At 32.9% G+C, this 16,191-nt stretch overlaps 1 protein-coding gene across 1 annotated transcript; it reads right to left on the bottom strand.

The window, feature by feature from the left end:
• Positions 1-2,790: 2,790 nt before the first annotated feature.
• On the bottom strand, positions 2,791-12,864 carry LOC141390658 (uncharacterized). Its single transcript, XM_073963608.1, has 3 exons — positions 12,101-12,864; positions 11,910-12,033; positions 2,791-3,648 (listed from the first exon to the last, which is right to left on the bottom strand). The coding sequence occupies exons 1-3, from the start codon at positions 12,719-12,721 to the stop codon at positions 2,921-2,923; spliced, it is 1,473 nt and encodes a 490-aa protein (XP_073819709.1). The 5' UTR covers positions 12,722-12,864; the 3' UTR covers positions 2,791-2,920.
• Positions 12,865-16,191: the final 3,327 nt, after the last annotated feature.

Here is a 16,191-nt window from a genome sequence, read left to right as displayed (position 1 = left end):
GGTTTATTTTAAGAACATTTCTGAGGGCGTGGGTTATTTGAAAAATATTTTTGGAGGGTGTGGATTATTTTAAACATATGTCTATATTTGGAGGGTTATTTTAAGACTATTTTTAGAGGTCGTCGGTTATTTTAGAGAGCCTGGGATCATTTTAAGAATATTTTCTGAGGGCTTGGGTTGTTTTAAGAATTTTGGGCGTAAATTATTTTAAGAATATTTTTGGGCGTGGGTGATTTTTAGAATATATTTTGATTGCGTGGGTTATTTAAGGAATTCTTTGAGGGCGCGGTTTATTTTAATAATATTTTCTGAGGTCCTGGGTTATTTTAATAATATTTTCTTAGGGCGTGGGTTATTTTAAAAATATTTTTTTGAGGGCGTGGGTTATTTTAATAATATTTTGTGATCGCGTGGGTTATTTTAAGAATATTTCTGTAGGGCGTTGGTTATTTCAAGAATATTTTCTGAGGGCGCGGGTTATTTTAAGAATACTTTCTGAGGGCGTGGGTTATTTTAAGAATTTTTATCTGAGGGCGTGGGTTATTTTAAGAATATTTTCTGAGGGCGTGGGTTATGTTAAGAATTAGTATCTGAGGGCGTGGGTTATTTTCAGAGGGCGTGGGTTATTTTAAGAATTTTTATCTGAGGGCGTGGGTTATGTTAAGAATTAGTATCTGAGGGCGTGGGTTATTTTCAGAGGGCGTGGGTTATTTTAAGAATTTTTATCTGAGGGCGTGGGTTATTTTCAGAATATTTATTGAGGGCGTGGGTTATTTTATGAATATTTCTGAGGGCGTAAGCTTTTTTAGGAATATTTTTGGAGGGCGTGGGTTATATTCAGAATATTTCTGAGGGCGTAAGCTTCTTTAGGAATATTTTTGGAGGGCGTGGGTTATTTTCAGAGTATTTATTGAGGGCGTGAGTTATTTTAAGAATATTTCTGAGGGCGTAAGCTTTTTTATGAATATTTTTGGAGGACGCGTGTTATTGTAAAAATATTTTTTGAGGGCGTGGGTTATTTTAAGAATATTTTTTAGGTTGTAGGTTATTTTAAGAATATTTTTTGAATGCGTGGCTTTTTCTAAGAATATTTTTTGAGGGTGAGGGTTGTTTTAAGAATATTTTTTGAGGGCGTGGCTTATTTGAAGAATATTGTGGTTATTGTAAGAATATTCTGTGATCGTGGGTTATTTTAAGAATATTGGGCGTGTATTATTTTAAGAATATTTGTTATTTTCAGAATATATTTTGACTGTGTGGGCTATTTTAAGAATATTTTCCGTGGTCGAGGGTATTTTTTAAATATTTTTTGAGGCCGCGAGTTACTTTAAGAATTTTTATCTGAGGGCGTGGGCTATTTTCTGAGGGCGTGGGTTATTTTAAGAATTTTTATCTGAGGGCGTGGCTTATTTTCTGAGGGCGTTGGTTATTTTAAGAATATTTATCTGAGGGCGTGGCTTATTTTCTGAGGGCGTGGGTTATTTTCAGAATATTTAGTGAGGGCGTGGTTTATTTTAAGAATATTTCTGAGGGCGTAATCTTTTTTATGAATATTTTTGGAGGGCGTGGGTTATTTTCAGAATATTTCTAAGGGCGTAAGCTTTTATAGGAATATTTTTGAGGGCGTGGGTTATTTTCAGAATATTTATTGAGGGCATGAGTTATTTCAAGAATATTTCTGAGGGCGTAAGCTTTTTTAGGAATATATTTGAGGGCGTGGGTTATTTTAAGAATATTTTTTAGGGCGTGAGTTATTTTAAGAACATTTTTTGAATGTTTTAAGAATATTTCTGTAGGGCGTTGGTTATTTCAAGAATATTTTCTGAGGGCGCGGGTTTTTTAAGAATGTTTTCTTAGGATAAAGGTTTTTTATGAATATTCTCTGAGGGCGTGGGTTATTTTAAGAATTTTTTCTGAGGGCGTGGGTTATTTTAAGAATTTTTATCTGAGGGCGTGGGTTATTTTAAGAATTTTTATCTGAAGGCGTGGGTTATTTTTTGAGGGCGTGGGTTATTTTCTGAGGGCGTGGGTTATTTTCTGAGGGCGCGGGTTATTTTCAGAATATTTATTGAGGGCGTGGTTTATTTTAAGAATATTTCTGAGGCGTAAGCTTTTTTAGGAATATTTTTGGAGGGCGTGGGTTATTTTCAGAATATTTCTGGGGGCGTAAGCTTTTTTAGGAATATTTTTGGAGGGCGTGGGTTATTTTCAGAATATTTTTGGAGGGCGTGGGTTATTTTCAGAATACTTATTGAGGGCGTGGGTTATTTTCAGAATATTTTTTGAGGACGTGAGTTATTTTAAGAATATTTCTGAGGGCGTAAGCTTCCGAGGGCGTGGGTTATTTTAAGAATAATTTCCGAGGGCGTGGGTTATTTTAAGAATATTTTCCGAGGGTGTGGCTTATTTTAAGAATTTTTGCCGATGGCGTGGGTTATTTTAAGAGTATTTTCCGAGGGTGTGGCTTATTTTAAGAATATTTACGGAAACTGTGGGTTATTTTAAGAATATTTTTGATATTTATTTTAAGAATATTTTCTGAGGATGTGGGTTATTTTAAGAATATTTACTGAGGATGTTGGTTATTTTAAGAATATTTTTTTACAAAGTGTGTTATAATTCATTTTAAGAAAAAGTTTTCAAAGGGCGTGGGTAATTTTAAAAATATTTTTAATTGACTTTGTTTACTTACTATTATTTAGCTCTACAAGAAGACCTTCTAAGCCCTTCCCTATGTCATATAGACTGTCTTAGGTTTGCATGGGAAGAAGGTGAAAAGATCAAGATTAATACTTTGTTTTTGTTTTTTTTTTTTTTTTGTTTGAAAATCTATATTTTGAAGGTATGAAAAGACATAAAAAAATTCCAGGTTACATAATTGAAATTTTGAAATTTTTTTTCAAAACACTGAGAGAGAACATTATGATGCATCACCACCATCTCCACCCGCTCCACCACCATTCATATGCTGCGATTGAGTTCTGGTTGTACTTGATGTCCTCACCGTCATGCCGCCATATTGATGTTGAGGAATTGCAAGATTTTCAACACTACGTGGTGTCATACTATCCGAACTCATTTCAAAATCATCATCGTCATACTCAGCTTGAAATAGCTCTTTATTTATGCGCATAGCTTTATCGTGATGATAACTGGTCATAACATCACCAGCAGCACCGCCAGCCACCACCGGTGCACCACAACAATCATCCTGCCTCACCATCATTTCAGACATTCTCCGCATAGAATTGGGACATTTTTTCAATTCTTTCATTTCGGCAAAAAATCGCTGAAGTTGATCGAGAATTTCACGTATACCAACTTCAGAAGATTTTTGACTTATGGCGCCATTTCGTTCATCTGAAGATGATGATTTTTGGGCATCTTTAGAAGGAACTTGACGTGGAGTTCTACGACATGTACAGGGAATTGGTATTACATCGTTTTCGGGTGTATTTGGATTGTTGCCATTTGAGGAATTTGTTTGCACGGGACTCAGACGTTTGTCGAGCTTCTGTGAACGGTTGTTTGTGGGTATCACAGTTGTCGACATCATTGTTTGATGCTGATAGAACATCTTGTCATATTCCGACTTCATGCAAAGATAACGAAAATGTCGGGAGTTTTCTTCACCGTAATGGACAATTTCTGGAAAGTAAGAACGGGGAAATTTAATTAAGTGGAAAAATGAGGAACAATATTTTTAAAGTGCGTGGGTTATTTTAAGAATGTTTTTTGAGGGCGTGGTTTATTTTAAGAATTTTTTCTGAGGCCGTGGATTTTAAGAATATTTTCTAAGGGTAAGGTTTATTTTAACAATATTTTTTGAGGCAGTGGGTTATTTTAGGAATATTTTCTGAGGCCTTGGGTTGTTTTAAGAATACTTTCTCAGAGCGTGTTATTTTAGGAATGTTATCTAAGGGTGCGGATTATTTTAAGAGTACTTTTTGAGGGATTCGGGTAGTTTTTGAATTTTGCTGGGTGTCTGGGTTATTTTAAGAACATTTTCTGAGTGCGTGGGCTATTTTAAAAATATTTTCTAAGGGTGTGGGTTATTTTAAGAATACTTTCTAAGTGCGTGTGTTATTTTAAGAATATTATCTGAGGGCTTGGATTATTTTAAGAATACTTTCTGAGTGCGTGGGTTATTTTAAGGATATTATCTGTGGGTGCGGATTATTTTAAGATTTAAATTAAATTAAACTCTCTGAGAGCGTGAATTTTTTTAAGAATATTATCTGCGGGTGCGGGTTATTTTAGAAGTATTTTCTGCGGGGTTGGGTAATTTTAAGAATGTTATCTGAGAGTGCGGATTATTTTAAGAGTATTTTCTTAGGCCTTGTGTTATTTTAAGAATACTTTCTGAGGGCGTGTGTTATTTTAGGAATATTATCTGAGGATGTGGATTTTTTAAGAGTATTTTCTGAGAGCTACCAAACATTTTCTGAGTGCGTGGGTTATTTAAAGTATACTTTTTGAAGGCGTGGGATATTTAAAAAATAGTTTCTGAGGTCGTGGAATATTTTAACAATATTTTCATAGGTCGTAGGTTATTTTGCGAATATTTTCTGAGGTCGTGGGTTATTTTAAGAATATTTCCTTAGGTCGTGGGTTATTTTAAGAATAATTACTGAGGGCGTAGTTTAAAAAAAATCTGAGGGCTTGGGATATTTTAAGTATATTTTCTAAGGGTGTGGGTTATTGTAAGAAAATTTTCTGAGGGCGTGGGTTATTTTAAAAATATTTTCTTATGTCGTAGGTTTGTTCAAGAATATTTCTGAGGTCATGGGTTATTTGAAGATTTTTTCCTAAGGTCGTGGGTTATTTTAAAAATGTTTTTTGAGGTCGTGGGTTATTTTAGAATTTTTGTCTGAGGCCGTGGTTTTTTAAAGGATATTTTCTTAGGGCGTGGGTTTTTAAGAACATTTTCTGTTAGGATATTTTTCTGAGGCCGTGTTTTTATACCCTCAGCATTTATGCTAACGAGGGTATATGAGCAAAACTGCCAATTATTTCATATTCCATTTCCAAAAAAAAGATTTTTTTCTTTTCGCGCTACATTAACGATTGTTTGGCACATAGGTTAAGAAAAAATTCCCCAGTACAAATCCGCTCGCGAGCAAATTTTTGGTTGTTGCGGACAAATGTTATCGCGGTTTTACTTCTGCTTTTAAGAAAAAATTATTATAAAAATGCTAGTTATTTTATTGAGCACAATTGGCACTAAAAAGTTATCACGAAGTGACGTCATTTAGTAGACTGCATAATATTTGTAAAATGTTACTCAGCATTCGCGGAATTTACAAAAAATTGACAAAATTTTAAATGTAATCCGAATTGTTTGAAAATATAGGTCCATTTACCCGTCAAAATTTAGAAAAAATTAACAGTTTTAAAGAAAGACTTCACGGGGAATCAAATGAGACCAAACTTATAATCATCGGGATAGTAGTTAGGTTATTATAGCCAAAATAAGCACATATTTGTGATAAAAAAACAAATTTTGGTTTGCAATAATAGTTTTCACATGCATTCTAGAGTTGAAAATATTGGAAAAATTCTATAGGAGTACTTCTTTTATTTTTCTTGAAACTCCCAAGGAAATGGGCGGATTTTGTTTTATCTACATTCACATAGAAGGTTTCCCATTGAGGAAATTTATCAGGTTGTTGAAATAAGTCATTAGACTTCTTAAACGGAAATAGAGTTCAAATAAACCGCTTTAACTTATATGCATTATTAAAATATGTGTAAATCGCGTAATTATCAAAATCGTTTTGTCCGCATATGATTTTCATGTACAGCAAGACCCTATCTTTTAATTTGTATATATTTTTCGAAATATAATTTGGATGCTAAGATGTAGCATCGGCTGCATCTTAGCATTAAAAAACCTATAAAATATCGCTAATTTGCTCAAAGTTCATACAATTTCGTTCCGCATCCGGTTTTAGTGTCAACATGAAAATCTGCATCGATATATACCTATTTCAAGGTAATCAGTCAAGAACCGTGGATGTAGCACCACACACTATTTTTGGGATAAAATGAATGTAGTTCCCTTATCAGTGAAGTTTTTAAATCTCTGTTTCCGCAAAAAGGAAGATGCTGCACTAGTTTTTTCATAGTAGTGCAAGCGGCCGACAGAATACGCGATAAAATGCGCGATATTTTCAAAAACAATATTAGGTGATTTTTCTACCTTGGAATTTCTTCTATCTCGCGTTTTAGTAGATGGATTTTAACGAATAATGATTTATTAGATCCGCAACGTAAAAATCCAAAATTTGCAATCATGCACGAGTAAATCGAATGCCAATTGTACAAATTAGACCCGAAATATATGATTTTTAGAAATTTGTTCGCACAAAATTTTCGTATTTGGATACAGATTTCTCTGAAGCTTTGTAGGCTACATTCACGACACATATATCAAATAAATCAGAATCGTGAGTTCTTCATTCCTATATATGATTTTTTGAAAAACCTGTTTGCGGAACGAAATTATAAGAAAATTTCAAAAAACACTTAAAATCTGGCTTCAAAATGTCAGCATCATTTAATGGTAGACGCAGATCAAATTTTGAGAAGTTATATAAAGGTGAGATGATCCTTATTTGGTTGCCTTCTACTTTTACTTTAACGGGGAAATCGTGAAAAGTGTGGTTTAATCACAAATCGAGAGAAAACAAAAAAAGACACGTTGGCTTCAACCCATTTTTACCCATTTTTTAACATAAATATAGCCACAGCTTCCACGCAAATCAACTTTGAAGGCCAATATTTTTTGCCAAGTCTAAAAACATTTCATTTTATCCAAAAGCATGTAAATTGTACAATATACAACCACTATTCGCGAGTTATAAACGGGTAAACCTTGGCTTCAACGATGTTAAATTTTCAATAATATTGCCCATATACACTTTCATACGGGCAAAATGTGCCTCATCGAAATAATGGTTTTAGACCCCAAGTATGTTTGGACAAAATGTGTTCAGACAATTTAGAGTCGATTGAGCAATGTCCGTCCGTCTGTTTGTCTGTCTGGCTGGCTCGGTTCCGAAATTTTAGCTTTCGTAATATTTTGCCCAAACTTAGTTTAAGTTCGAAGATGGGCTATATCGGTCCACTCTTTCCGGTACCTCCCCCACAAAAGTTCGAAAATGTTCGGAAAATTTGTGCGCACGATAACACTTGCAGGGAGTAACCGATTTAATCCATACTTTGCCCATCGTAAAATGTGTACCAAACTTAGATAATGTTTCAATATTGACTTAATCCGCCCACTCCTTCGGGTACCTCCCACACAAAATTTTGGAAAATTTTGGAATCGCTCTGATTTTTGTTTTAGCAACTTGTATTCACTGCCCTCCATACAACGGTAGCAGCTTCATTAGGGGCAAGTCCATACTTCCTGAGAAAATAGCCTGAAAGTTGCAAAAACCCTTTAACACAGTGTGAGGTGGTTGGAGCGCAAGAAAAGTCTAAAACGGATCTGCCGATTCGGTCCAAAATTTTGGCCTTAGTAATATTTTGTCCAAACATAGTTTACGTTTAAAGATAATATGGACTATATTTGTCCACTCCATCCGGTACCTCACACACAAAATTTCGGATAAGTTCACTTTAAGACCTGCTCTGGAATCACTTTGATTTTTGTTGAAGCAACTTGCATTCGCTGCCTCAATTACGATGGTAAACGTTTTTTTAGGGGTAAGTCCATACTTCTTGAGGAAACATCCCGAGGGTGTAAAAACCCCCTATGGCACCATATGTAGTGGCTGGAGATCCACTTTCATAGTGGTCAATGTAGATCCATTCCTTTTTGTATTTCGTCCGCAAAACTTTTGATCTAATCCTAATGAACATTTTTGTCGGTTCAAATTCCCAAAATGTTTATAAACCCCTAAATATATACGTTTTTTGGAAAAAATTGTTTTAATATACATATAAGGCTGAGGGTATATCAGCAAAAATGTCTAAAATCGTCTTTTCCATTTCAAAAAAATCAAAAAAAATTTTTGATACTACATCTATGATTTTTGGTACATAGATTAAGAAAAAAATCGTCATTCCAAATCTGTTTTCGTTACAAACTTTGATTGTTGCGCGCAAAAGATATGACCGTTTTAATTATGCTAATTAGAAAAAATTCTAAAAAAATCGCGGCTTAATATAGTAAGATGTTATATCCAATTGTCGTTAACTGAATTCGCACCCTTTGAGAATATGCAAAAAAAAATTCAAAAAGATTCAATGGATTCGCGAAAAATTAAATTTATTAAATAATTTCACGTATTTACAAACATATTTTTGAAACAATAGCGCTTATACTTACAAAAAAATATATAAAAAAATTATAGCAGCATCCAGACATTGTGAGGAATAAAATGAAACCTAAGTCGTGAAGTTTGGAGCTATAGTATTCATGTTATTTGCAAAAATACAAAGAAAATATGACGAAAAGAAATAAAAATCATGTTATTCTAATTTTATTTTTTTATGGTTTTATAGGAAATGTTGAAGAAAAAATGATTGAGTTCTTCGTCATTTTCGTCCAAATTTCACGCAATAATGAAAATATTCCGTTGCAACAACTTTTTCACTTATAGTTTTCCTATTGGCGAATATTTTTAGAACATTATATTTAATCACAAGGAATTCCAATTGTGGCATAACATTAAAATAATGTTATATTGAATATTACAACATTTGAAACGCATATAAACCGCGTAATAGTGAAAATGACATGATGCGCATCCGATTTTCCAAAACAGCGAATCAATCCCTTTAATTTGGTGTACAGTTTGTGAAATTCTATTTGGCGGCCACGATGTAGCGTCTGTTGCATATTAGGGCGCAAAATACAGTTAGATGGGCATAATTTCCACGAAGTTCATTTACATTTTATGCGCATCCGATTTCGATGATAACCTTTAAAAAATACATCATCCTGTGTCATTTCAATGCGATCCATTAAGAACCGTGGATGTAGCATCGCACTCAGTTTTTAGAAAAAATCTATTATATCTCCGGATTCGCGAACGTTTTTCAATATCTGTTTTCGCACATTTTAAATATGCGTTTCGCTCTATTTATCTAAGTAGGAATCACACATCTAAAACGCGTCTAAATACGCGATATTTTCAAAAATATTTTTTGCATATTTTCGAAATTTGAGGGGTATCATATTCGCCGATCTAGTGGATGGATTTAGACGCGCAAAGGCTTGTTAGATTCAGAACGTAAAAAAACTAAATTCACGCGGGTTTCCACTGAAATCGAAAGGCATTTGTAAGTTTTGAATCCAAAAAACTGGTTTTTTAAAAAAAAATACGCACAAAAATTTCGACTTTAAGCTGAGATTGTTGTGAACCTTTGAAGGCTACACGCCCTAGTTATACATCAAAAAATGCGTAATCGCGAGAACTACAATCTCATGATCAGTTTTTAAACGAGTACAGTTGCGCGTTCCGATTAGAGCAAAAATTCAAAAAACCCAATTTTTCAGTCTTCAAAATGTCAGCATCCGGTTGAGATTGATGCGGTCGTTATATTAAAAAATCATACATTAGAAACTTCATCTCTGAAGTGTATTCTTTAACTTCTTCTTTGAACATTATACTCTACATTGTATTGTAAAGCCACTAATTGAAAACTGACTTAAAAAAACTCGTTTCCTTCAACGATTTTTTTCTATTTTTTTACATTAATATGACCACAGCTTCCGCTCAAATTATAATTTTAAGAAATCCATCGGTGAATCGTGCTAAAACAGTTTATTTTACCTAAATGCGTTCGAAAGTTATGGTATATTACAACAATTCGCGAGATACAATACCCCATACCTCAGTTTCAACAGAAGTAAATTTTCTACAAGAAGGCCGATATCTCTGTCGGCAAAGCCGACTGATACTTTTTTACTTGTTTTTAAGAATATTTTCTTAGGGCGTGGGCTTTTAAGAATATTTTCTGAGGCCGTCGGTTTTTTATGAATATTTTCTGAGACCGTGGGTTATTTCAGGATTTTTTCTGAGGCCGTGTTTTTATACCCTCAGCATTTATGCTAACGGGGGTATATACACTTTCATACGGGCAAAATGTGCCTCATCGAAATAATGGGTTTAGACCCCAAGTATGTTTGGACGAAATGTGTTTCAGAAAATTTGGAGTTGATTTAGCCATGTCCGTCTGTCTGTCTGTCCGTCTGTCTGGCTGGCTGGTGCGCACTATAACTCTCGAACGGAACAACCGATTCGGTTCAAAATTTGGCTTTCGTAATATTTTGCCCAAACTTAGTTTAAGTTCGAAGATGGGTTATATCGGTCCACTCCTTCCGGTACCTCCCCCACAAAAGTTCAAAAATGTTCGGAAATTTTGTGCGCACGATAACTCTTGAAGGGAGTAACCGATTTGCCCCACACTTTGTACATCGTGAAAGTTCTACCAGACTTAGATGAAGTTTAAATATGGACTCAATCGAACCACTCCTTCGGGTACCTCCCACACAAAATTTCGGAAAAGTTCAGTTTAGCACCTGCTCTCGAATCGCTTTGATTTTTGTTGTAGCAACTTGGATTCGCTGTTCCCCATACGACGGTACAAGTTTCATAAGGAGCAAGTCCATACTTCCTGAGAAAATAGCCTGAAATATGCAAAAATCCCCCATGACACCGTGTGTAGTGGTTGGAGCGCAAGATAAATCTCGAACGGATCTGCCAATTCGGTCCAAAATTTGGCCTTCGTAATATTTTGTCCAAACATAGTTTAAGTTCGAAGATAAACCATGTCGCTCCACTCCTTCTGGTACCTCCCTCACAAAATTCAAAAATCTTCGGAAAAAATATGCGCACTATAACTCTTGAAGGGAGTTACTGATGTAATCCATACTCTGCACATCCGTATATATCTACCAGATATAGATCAGGTTCGAATATGGACTATATTTGTGCACTCCTTTGGGTACCTCCCACACAAAACTTCGGATAAGTTCACTTTAAGACCTGCTCTCGAATCACTTTGATTTTTGTTAAAGCGATTTGCATTCGATGCCTCCATTACGACGGTAAAAGATTTTTCAGGAGCAGGTCCATTTTTCTTGGGAAAACATCCCGAAAGGTGTAAAAAGCCCTATGTCACCATATGTGGCCCAACTTCCGGTACTTCTCCCCAATATTTAAAAATTTCACTATTTTAAGAGTATTTTCTGAAGCCGGGGGTTATTTTAAGAATATTTTCTGAGGGTGTGTTATCTTATGAATATTTTCTGAGGTCGGGGTTTATTTTAAGAATATTTGCTAAGGTCGAGACTTATTTTAACAATATTTTCTGAGGTCGTGTCTTTTTTAAAGTATATTTTCTGAGGTCGTGGGTTATTTTTAAAATATTTCCTGATGTCGTGGGTTATATTAAGAATATTTCCTGAAGTTGTGGGTTATTTTAAGAATATTACCTGAGGTCATGGGTTATTTTAAGAATGTTCTGAGGGCGTGGGTTAATCTGAGAACATTTTCTGAGGCCGAGGGTTATTTTAAGAATATTTTCTAAGGGTGTGAGGCTATTCTGAGCACATTTTCTGATGCCTCGGGTTATTTTGAGAATATTTTTGGAGGGTGTGGGTTTATTTAAGAACATTTTCTGAGACCGTGGGTTGATTTAGGTTTTTTTTCTAAGGGTGGGGGGTTATTGTGAGAACATTTTCTGATGCCGTGGGTTTTTTTAAGTATATTTTCGGAGGGCGCTATTTATTTTAAAAATATTTTCTGAGGGCACGAGTTATTTTAAAAATATTTTCTGAAGGCAAGATTTATTAAGCATATGGGTGTGCCATTTATGGGTGTGTCTATAAATATGACTCAATTCCGAGGGCGTAGTTTATTAAAAAAATATATTGATTTTGTTGTACTTACTATTATTTAGCTCCACATGTATCTTTTTCAAATGATCATTTGTGTTCTTTAACTCCATTGAGAAACGTTCGATTTTCGAACTCAATTCCCGGAAATTACGATTCAGCAATTCTGAAATTGATTTCTGCAAAGAAAAAAGAACACAGACTTTCAGGATCCACCGACTACATCATATTCCTTGTGACACCTACCCCAATGGCATTCTCCACTGTTTGACGTATCAGCTGGAAAAATTCTTCCGTATCATCATCCTTATCCTCATCAGGCTGATGATGTTGATTGGCAGGCTTATGATGATGTTGATGATGATTGTTGTGATGGTGTGGTTGATGTTGTTGTTGGTGTTGATTACCATTGCCAGTTGTCATATGTTCCGTATATGATGGCCTATAGGTTTTGTTGTCATGATATTGATTGGCATTTGTTGCACCTCCAATATGTGATGTTGTTCCAGCTCGAGATGTTTTCATTTTGTTGCTATTAAATTCCTTACCAATATCTTCTTTTTCCTTGTTATTTCCAAACTTGTGACCAGCGCCACCAGCTACCACTTTTCCATTATTGTTACGAGCAGTTGTTTTCCTTCTCGAGCTATTCAATGCTCCATTGTTGGTTAAGGATGCTTGGGGAGCGGGTAAAGCAGGCGTTGTGTAATATGGGGTATTCGAATTAATAATATAACCATGGTGATCAGGCTGGCTCGTTTGGAATCCTCCTCCAATCTTGGCATTATTGGCCGATGGTTTGGAGGTGCCTTCGAATTTGGTGCCATAAACTTCTTCAATTGTTCGGCGAGATCTTTGACGAACCATATTTTAGCAATTTAGTTTAAATAGAAAGGTACAGCGGGAAGTTTTCGTTGATGGTTAATAATTGAAAAACTATTAAAAAATATGAAAAGCTGAAGAAGTTATTTTTCTATTTCCGAATTTCAAACTGTTTTGAAAGGTTGAAAAATTTTTGATTTTTAATTGAATGCACACCATACTATAATGAAAAATTTTAAAGTCAGTAAGTTTGTGAAAGAAAAAAAAACATCAAGATCAAAAAGAGTCATCAAGAGATGTCTTCCCTTATATACGAGTATAATAATTGTTCCACAAACATCCCAGAAGGGACAAGGGTGACTTCTCTCATATCAATGAGTGCACCTCGATTCATATTAGCTCAATGATATGGGACCTACTGTTTATCGGCGAGTCCGAACCGCGTGTCTAAGACACCACTTGTAGAGAAATTTTACATGGCTGAAATACTCAGGAAATGTCGCCACATTACTGAGGGGCATCCTGCACCGTTGAAAATTTTTGATGTTGCCTGGCGGGGGAACCTATCCCACGACCTTCAGTGTACAAGGCGGGTGTGCATACCATTGCACCACGGTGGGTATATTCATTGGAATAACCTATTATACAGTTATCTTTCCCAAAAATCTCCGCAGAATCACATTTTATGTTTCGTTTTTTTTTGCAAAATTCAAAAGTTATCAGCTAAGAAAATCTGAAGCCAAATCCCATCAGATTCCAATTTGCATTTCATGGAAAACCAAAAGTCTACACAACCACATCAAAATTTAAATCTTGATGTTCGCTCCTCCCTGAACATACGAATTAGTTGACATATGAAGTACACCTTTTTCAACTCCATGTTCTTTGTTTGGTGGCTGCAAAATGATTTATGTTCTCGGCCGACTAACACCAGTGGCAGGCAGACAAAGTGCTGGGGAAGTCAGTTGCCGTTAGACTGCAACACACACTAAACAACTAAACACAACGTTGAATGAAGAGCAGCGCCAATTCTAACTAATTGTCATTGAATGATTTGTTTTTGTTGTCATTTTGGGACCTCCTGTGTGTCAGCAAACGTATATACATGATGCCAACGTCATGATCCATGTTTTCGTTTTAAAATTTATACAGTCACCTAAAAAGTTTTTGTTGTTTTGTCTGTTGTTTTTGCAAATTAGACAGAGTACTTTATCATTTGCCGAACAGACACCACCAGACCGCCTAACATGTTTGATGTGTGATTTGTTTGTTGTAAAACAACAGACACTTCAAAACAAATTTAAAAGATCTTTGGTAGATTTTTTGTAGAGTGGGTGGGAATTTGTTGGCATTAAAGGCGACACAGCACACGCACGACAAATTAATCTTTAACATGAACATTTTTCAATGGAACAATAATTTCGAGGTAACGGTTTTCAGAAATTAATGTTAAATTAAAAAATATTAAAATATAAGCGTGGTTTTGAAAAAGATATTTTGTTAATAAACGATGAGTTCTAAAAAAATATATTTTTTAATAAACGTGGATTAAAAAAATATAACAAACGTGGATTAAAAAAAACATTATAATAAATGTGCGTTTTTCAAAAAATATTTTATAATAAAAGTGGATTTTTTAAAAAATATTTTTATAATAACCGTGGATTTAAACAAAAATCAAATAAATGAAAATATTTTTATAATGAACGTGGATTTTTTTTAAAAAATATTTTTATAATAAACGTGGATTTTTTAAAAAATATTTTTATAATAAACGTGGATTTTTTAAAAAATATTTTTATAATAAACGTGGATTTTTTAAAAAATATTTTTATATGAAACGTGGATTTTTTAAAAAATATTTTTACAATAAATGTGGATTTTTTAAAAAATATTTTTACAATAAACGTGGATTTTTTAAAACATATTTTTATAATAAACGTGGATTTTTTAAAAAATATTTTTATAATAAACGTGGATTTTTTAAAACATATTTTTATAATAAACGTGGATTTTTAAAAAAATATTTTTATATGAAACGTGGATTTTTTAAAAGCTATTTTTATAATAAACGTGGATTGTTTAAAAAATATTTTTATAATAAACGTGGATCTTTTAAAAAATATTTTTATAATAAACGTGGATTTTTAAAAAAAACATTTTTGTAATAAACGTGGATTTGTAAAAAAATATTTTTGTAATATAATAAACGTGGATTTTTTAAAAAATATTTTTATAATAAACGTGGATTTTTTAAAAAATATTTTTATAATAAACGTGGATTTTTTAAAAAATATTTTTATAATAAACGTGGATTTTTTAAAAAATATTTTTATAATAAACGTGGATTTTTTAAAAAATATTTTTATAATAAACGTGGATTTTTTAAAAAATATTTTTATAATAAACGTGGATTTTTTAAAAAATATTTTTATAATAAACGTGGATTTTTTAAAAAATATTTTTATAATAAACGTGGATTTTTTAAAAAATATTTTTATAATAAACGTGGATTTTTTTAAAAAATATTTTTATAATAAACGTGGATTTTTTAAAAAATATTTTTATAATAAACGTGGATTTTTTAAAAAATATTTTTATAATAAGCGTGGATTTTTTAAAAAATATTTTTATATAAAACGTGGATTTTTTAAAAAATATTTTTATAATAAACGTGGATTTTTTAAAAAATATTTTTATAATAAACGTGGATTTTTTAAAAAATATTTTTATAATAAACGTGGATTTTTTAAAAAATATTTTTATAATAAACGTGGATTTTTTAAAAAATATTTTTATAATAAACGTGGATTTTTTAAAAAATATTTTTTTAATAAATGTTAATTTTTTAAAAAATATTTTTATAATAAACGTGGATTTTTTAAAAAATATTTTTTTAATAAATGTTAATTTTTTAAAAAATTAGTTTTATAATAAATGTTAATTTAAAAAAAATAATTATATAATAAATGTGAATTTTTTAAAAAATATTTTTAAATTGAACGTGGATTTTTTTAAAAAATATTTTTATATTAAATTTGCATTATTTAAAAAATATTTTTATAATAAACATGGATTTCTTTAAAAATATTTTTATAGTAAATTTGCATTTTCTATATAAATAAAACTCAAATGTCGTTGGTTGGTTCAGAACGGCTGGAGCGATTTCGACAATTCTTTCTGTAGAATACGCGCCATAACCCGACTTGGTTTTTTGTTTAAAGAAAATTTGACCACGCCCACTTTTACACCCACTTTTTTCAATTTTAAATTTTTATCATTTCTACAAAAACTACTGAACCAATTTTCCTGATATTGCCAGGGAATGTTTAAAATAGGCTACAAATTTAGTTGAATTAAAAATGTTATTTCTACAGTAATTACGAATGTATCGGTTTGGAAATTAATTTACGAGACAATTGTGGTGGTGTCTCCGCCCTTACCTAAGGGGGTGGAGTATCTCCCATATGCCATATTTAAAAACAAGTAAGCAAAGGCTATATTCGGACGGGCCG

The sequence above is a fragment of the Musca autumnalis genome, unplaced genomic scaffold (genome assembly GCF_047663935.1).
Source record: "Musca autumnalis isolate F117 unplaced genomic scaffold, ASM4766393v1 scaffold_1, whole genome shotgun sequence".
Taxonomy (NCBI): domain Eukaryota; kingdom Metazoa; phylum Arthropoda; class Insecta; order Diptera; family Muscidae; genus Musca; species Musca autumnalis.
The sequence above is the reverse complement of the archived record's forward strand: the minus strand, read 5'-3'. Positions and strand labels throughout refer to the sequence as shown.